This window comes from Myotis myotis, unplaced genomic scaffold (genome assembly GCF_014108235.1).
Source record: "Myotis myotis isolate mMyoMyo1 unplaced genomic scaffold, mMyoMyo1.p scaffold_m19_p_3, whole genome shotgun sequence".
NCBI lineage: Eukaryota > Metazoa > Chordata > Mammalia > Chiroptera > Vespertilionidae > Myotis > Myotis myotis.
Genome location: NW_023416335.1, coordinates 171149342 through 171156141, shown reverse-complemented (window position 1 = coordinate 171156141; position 6800 = coordinate 171149342). Strand labels below are relative to the sequence as shown.

The following is a 6800-nucleotide window of genomic DNA, read 5'->3' as shown; positions in this document are numbered from 1 at the left end:
TATCATATATCTATATGTAGAAAATGTGGACTAGAGCATCCTATTTTGAAACAAGTTTAAAAGCATATCAAATATCTAGCAAATCACTCCAGGATCCCCACTGCTATTGAACTACTCTAATAAAATCTCATCTTTCAAACAGAAAGAAGGCCCAGAAGGTTCTTATTAGCCTCTATTATTAGCCATTGCTAATTCTTCCCTTAGCTCCAAGGATTTAAAGGGCAAAGACTGGAGCCTTGTTCCTGTGTTTCAACTGAGAGCTACTGGTGCTAGACATAAGGATACAGCTTTCTGGGCAAAGGCTCAGCTGGCCATGAGGAATCATCACTGATTAATTTAGGGAGCCCATCCTAGGCCTGTGGAAGTAGCTGCAGGATAAGGGCAGGAAGTGGTATGTATCCAGGTGATAGGGTTGCTTTAGGTTCCTAAGTTTCAGAAGATGGTGAAGGAAGCTGGGGAGGAGAACTTGAAGGCACTCCTTGCTGCATGTTTTCAGCAAGGCCTGGCACGCTACCCACTTTGAAGAATCAAACTGGGGGAGGAAGCACTTTGGACCTAAACTGTATATTCAGGGTAAGTAGAGTGAAGCAACTAGTAAGACTTTATTTGTGATGTCACTGCTCTCTTTCACAATCCTTCCCTTTAATTCACCTTTCCAGGTGCCCAAAAGGTCGCATTCCCTTCCCGGTGTAAATGCCTGCGGAAGCAGAAGATGGATGGTGTGGTGATTGAACCAGGAGTCCCAGTGTTTGGTAACAGCATCCCGTCCTGCTCACATGGCTGGAGGCCTTGCATGGTGCTTCAGGTTCTCCCTGAGAGAGGTTTCCTAAGGCGAGAGCACCTGGCCTGCTCCCCATCGCGGCTGCCAGTCATCATCTGCCTCATGAATCTCACTGATTTCCGCATGGTGATCTGAGAAACCGGGCTCTGTAGATACCTCACAGTGATGGCCCTAAGCTGGCAGACACACCTAGCTGGTGATTTTGTAGCTGATTGCTTTGAAAGAACAAAAGTGCATCGAATTCCAACACATTTATTGCAGATCGACTTGATGCGGAGTGATGAGGACTCAATGGAATGGACAACCTCATGGACAATAAAGATTCTGCTTCCCTGGAGCTTATGTTCAGGTGGAATTGGAAGTTATTTCTGCGGGAAGGCTGCTTGAGGTTCTGTGCAGGCGACGTGGAGCACCCTTTCCCCAAGGGCTATTGAGAGCTGGCCTCGCCCTCCGCGGACACAATTTGAAAGAATATAAATTGCAGAGCAGCTAAGGGGGTAGGGGGCATCACTTGAGGTGGCTTCTATTAGCGTCAATACGGCGGAGCCAGGGGTCTTAGCTGGAGCCTGAAAACTTCACGCCAAACTCTGAGACTACAACCCCCCCAACCTTCTCCTCCTGCCCGCGCCCCCCGCCCCCCCCTTCTCCGAGCAGCCGGGGTCACAGCGGGGGCGCTGTCTCAGGGGGCACCCCGGGGAGACAAGGGTGCTTGGAGGAAGGGGACTCCGCATCCGCGTCCCCTGACCCCGGATCCCTGCCATGGGCTTCGCCCTGGAGCGCTTCGCCGCAGCCGCGCGCGCGGAGCTGGAGTGCGGGCTGTGCGGCCGGCTGCTGGACGAGCCCCTGTGCACGCCGTGCGGGCACGTCTTCTGCGCCCGCTGCCTGCTGCCCTGGGCGGCGCGGCGGCGCCGGTGCCCGCTGCAGTGCCAGCCCCTGGCGCCCGGCGAGCTGTACCGGGTGCTGCCTCTGCGCAGCCTCCTCCGCCAGCTGCGCCTCCAGGGCGATCCCCGCGCCCGCGGCGGCGGCCGCTCGGTCCGGCCGCACGAGCTGGAGGCGCCCGCCGCGCGCGGGGGCTGCGTCTCGGGGCCGGGCGGCCGCGGCGGCGAGGACGTGCCCGCGCGGGGGGGCGGCGGAGCGGCGCCCGGGGCCGGCCGGGGCGGGGGCGCGCGCGGGGGGCTGCCGGGCGGCTGCTGCGGGAGCGGGAGCGGGCGGGGGCCCGGGCCACGAGTGCTCGCCTGGAGGCGGCGCGAGCAGGCGCTGCTGGCGCAGCTCGGGGCGCTGCAGGGCGAGGTGCAGCTGGCGGCCCGCAGGTACCGGGACAAGTTCGCCCAGTACATGGCTCACGTCCGCAACTTCGCCAGGGACCTGGGCGGCGGCCACGGCCCGGTAAGCGCGGAGGGCGAGGCCCCCGGGGAAGGATCGGTCGGGGTGGAAAGAGGAAGGTGCGTTCTGTAGTTCAGGACTCTCTGGAGGTGATGGATGCCCTTCCTTTCCATGCAGGAGGACCCATCCACCCGCCCCGATGTTACTATAGGATTCTTCATCTTCCCAATGTCTCAGTAGTGCAGACAGCAAGGATTGCTCCCTTTCTGTTTATACGAGGATTGGGAAGAGTTAAACAGCTTCAATTCCAACTTTTCCACGAAGAAGGAGGTTATTAGGAAAACTCATTTGCTCACCCAGAAACCTTGTTCCTCCTTTCTGACTCCTGCCCTTACCCTCTCTGCCTGTATTTTGTACCGTTGGCCCTTACCTGAGACCAGGAAGCAGGGACCTCTCCACCCCTGCCTCCCTCTCCCACTGCACCAGCACCCTGAGGCCTGCTTAAGTAACCCCCTCCATTGGCTCCGAATGACTTGGTTTCCCTGTCACACTGCCCATATCAGCCACCTTCTACTCAGTGCAGGGAACGTCAGGGATGTGGGGAACTAGAGTTAAGAGATTAAGAGATGATATTTGTTTTAGACCTGAAGAGTTCTTTGCATCACCCCCACCTTCCCTTAATAACCCTCACCTGCCCTCTTGTTTCAGTATTGGTGGTGGTGTGTGTGTGTGTGTGTGTGTGTGTGTGTGTGTGTGTGTGTGTGTGTGTGTGAGTGTGTGTGTGACTTGGGGAACCAAGTCTGGGAGCAGCTACATCCATCTGGGGTTAAAGGAACCCCTCCCCGCCCCCCGCCCCCCCCTCGCACTCCCCCCCTCTCTGCAGCGGCTGTTTCCCTTCTTTGTGGAAGCTGCTGGCCCCAACTGTGCTCTGTGCTCTTGGGCTGCCTGCTTTTAGACCGAATAAACAAGCCTCTTTGCAGCACCCCTTGTTTATAAAGCTGTTACTTCTCTTCTGGAGGACTTCTGCACAGTGTTTGACATTGTTGGCCGCTGCCATGGTGAGCAGGGGTTTAGCAGGACTTGCACTCCATTCAAGGAGCTGTTTCCATTCTTCAGCGTCCTGGTTCTGGGGAGGGGCAACCCGGGGTGCTTCCCATTTGGGACTCCCTCCAACTCAGGCCTGGACTTAAGACGCTTCTGCCCTTGCACCTAAAAAAAGAAAAAAAAAGAAATGTGAAGGGCTAAAATGTTTCTATTCTGATAAACGGAAGCACACTGCTTAATCACTGCTTAATGAAAAGACTGGATGCTACCTATTATTCTTTCTCTATCCTATTTCTATCCAGATAAATTTACAAAGTGAGAAGAGCTAGAGAGAAGCCAGAAATATGCTTTGTAGTGCCAGCTCGGGTTTCAAGGTCTTAGGGAAGCAATAGCTGGTGGAAAGGAGTAACAGCTAGAATTATATGACGGAGAAGTCCATTCAAAAAGTCAAGCTATGGCCTCAGAAGTGAGGAAAAACTGCCCATGATTTGCAGACTTAATTATCAGGCTTCTCTGTGCTCCTCAGAAATGTTTTCCCACCACCAGTAGGGGCTGCTGTGCGCGCTGCCTGGGAAAAGCTCCTGGGGAAAGGGGGTTATGAGGGTAGCAGTGGTAAAGATGCTTATGCGATTTTATCATTCTGAAGTAATTGCCCATTGCCAAACATATGATATCTTAGGATAGTTGACATCCATAGTCATAAACAAAACAAACTCCTCTAGTCTGGCACTAATTTATCTTATTTTTAAAATGGTCTTTATTAATGAACAGGTTGCAGATATAATTCCTATGTGTTTAACTCCCCTCTGGGCTTTTATTATTATTATTATTATTATTATTATTATTATTATTATCATTATCTAATCTTCAGGAGTTATGCAAAACCCAATAAGAATACTATTTAAAATTAGGATTACTGTAACCTGTCAAATCCTGTATGACACTGTAACCTGTCAAATCCTGTATGACAATAATAATCCAAATAGTAGAGTGGAAAGAAATGTATAAATAGTTCACTATTCATTCAGACTTTCCGAGGTGAAATTTTTACATAGAATAATTCTCAGATCCTTTAACAATGTATGTTACTCCTTTGGAATAGAGGGAAAGAATAAGAACACTTGCAAAGCTAAATCAGAATTCTGTTTTAAATTACAGTGAAGTCAGAATTAAACAATGAATGCATTAGAATAAAAGCTGCTTAATGTGTAAAAATGCAATGCCATTTAGTTGAAAATAGTTATTTTTCTCACATGCATGGTTGTTTCCTTCAAATACACACTTTCAAAGTGAATTTAGGAATAAATTAACCTTCCCTCAAATTCAGCCATCCTTAATTGTAAGTTTTCCCCCTTTCAAATGTTAATTTATTTACGGGGGGGGGGGGGAGAGCTTTACTCTAGAATTTATTTATTTTTATCTATATTTTTACGGAGTTTGCTATTTTATCCCCTTTCTTCCAGGGTGGAGAACATAAGCCATTCACCATTCTATTAGAACGAGAAAATGACACTTTGGGATTCAATATTATAGGAGGTCGACCAAATCAGGTAACCCACCTTGTTAATGCATAGCTCATTCTTTGCTTATAAAATAATAACTTTAGTTTTCATTTGCGGATTTTTAGTACAAAAAGCATCTGGTTTGATCTTTAAAATTATGCTTGTGATTAAATAGTTTCCTTATTGCAAATATTCCTGTACATACCTATGTATTTTTTTAGAAAAGCAAAGCAAAACAGCTAAAAACTTCCTTCTCTTTACTGCTTAAAAAGAAAAGAGTACATTTCATATTTTATCTACCTTATATGGCGCCATTGGCAAATTTCTTAAATAAACCTATTTCATAGTAATGTGTATAGGCAATTTCTATTTAATGATATTAGGCAATTGTATTGCCTGCTTGCACCTCCTATTGATTATGTTAAGTTGGTCAGTTTTCAGATGCTTACACAGACCAGGCAGTATATGCTGAATGAATGAATGAACCATTAAAATCAGTTTTGAAATAAGGGATATTGTTTTCACAGTTACATAGGAAATGCCATGTTAAAGGACAAGAGTAGGTTTGAAATATTTTTGACTCTGCAAATCAATTCTTTTATTTAATTGAATGAATAATACTTTCTACATGAATGTCAACTGTTTTCAAAATGCATGGGTTATAATCTTTACCGTATTCTGTGCTGAAGTTACAAAGTTCTATCATATCCTTTAAATACTACATCAACTTAATTTTCACTCTAACTAAAAAAAGGTGGTGAAGCTTTAAAAAAAATCATGTTCTTTAATTTTCTCAATAAACTGCTGTGAAATTTTTGCATCCTGCAATGCAGATGTTGTCCTGGGGAACTGTCTTAGAGTTGTTGGCCATATGCTCTATTTAGGTCAGGATGGCAATGGCATATTTCCTCTTTGTGTTTAGCATCTGAAAAACCTAGCAACTAATGACTGCTTTGCTTCTGTCTCTAGGACAGTCCCCATTCATTATGGAAAAAATAGACGTCTTTTCATCATATAATTTTTGTTTCATTTTCCCCTAAGGAATATTGTTATGAATGCTAGTTAGGTGTTTGACATTTGGGTGACATTGGCCATTTTTTAGAGCCTCTTAAAATTCATGCTGAGGAAGACTAATTAAGGAGAAAAATGTTATTTAACCTGCCATGAAGTGAAATGGCATTTAAAATTATATGCTGTATTATTATAAGATATTGGGCATTTTCCCTAAATAAGTTTTTCACTGTAGTTGGTTTCCTGGGACTGGCTAACATGTACTACTTGTACCATATTGGCTATATGTTTGAGGTTTACTCGATCATTAGGCTCATTACACCTGGAAATATGTAAGGATTAGCTTTGAATGGGTTCTCTTTCGCCTTAGAGTTGATCCTTTGGGATTTCACACTTCAGCAAGCTCCCAGTCTTCCCTGTGACTAGAAACAGCCAGAGCTATATTCCCAAATCTGTCACATTATGAGGCTAAATTATATTTTGAAGACTATGACCACATCTCAAAACAATTATATAGTGAGGCTGGATATGCTTTTTGTTTTCTTTAACTTACAACCTTTTTAAATTACACCCTCCCTTTAGAAATGAGATGCTCTATAAATCATACTGAGGAGCCTGTTGATATCGCCTTGTACATGCCCTTTCCCCATAGTTTCTTATGTACACTTGAAAACATGAGGTAAATAGATAATCTGGCCAGAGATGCTGGACTCATTCATTAAAGCTGACATCTTGATGAATGACTGGTGTTAAGTTAAAATTCAGTGTCAAATCCCCAGTTAAGAAATAGAGTTGCATGTTAAGAGGGGTTGGCAGTGAGACATTTACTAAATTGTCCTTGATCCAACTAAAAACTTTGTTTACATCTTTCTTACTGCTAATGGTTATATTTTTAATAGAATGATCAAGAAGAAATATCAAGAGAAGGAATTTATGTTTCAAAAATTTTGAAAAATGGACCTGCTGACAGAGCAGAAGGCTTGGAGATTCATGACAAAATCATTGAGGTAAGACAATAATAAAACACAAATATGATTCGTGGCAGAAATATTTGACATTTTAAATTTCCAAACTTATTGGTTTACCTTGGCGTGGTACTTATTAGAATGTATATTGAACTAGAGTATATTGTGCATATC

General features: G+C 45.2%; 1 protein-coding gene across 1 annotated transcript in view; it reads left to right on the top strand.

Moving 5' to 3' along the window:
* The first annotated feature begins 1540 nt into the window (after positions 1–1540).
* Positions 1541–6800, top strand: part of PDZRN4 (PDZ domain containing ring finger 4) — a 348106-nt gene continuing 342846 nt past the window's right edge. Inside the window, exons 1-3 of the mRNA XM_036301789.1 lie at positions 1541–2167; positions 4612–4698; positions 6561–6668. Of these exons, the coding sequence (XP_036157682.1) occupies positions 1541–2167; positions 4612–4698; positions 6561–6668 (822 nt within the window). The remainder of the gene's footprint in view (positions 2168–4611; positions 4699–6560; positions 6669–6800) is intronic.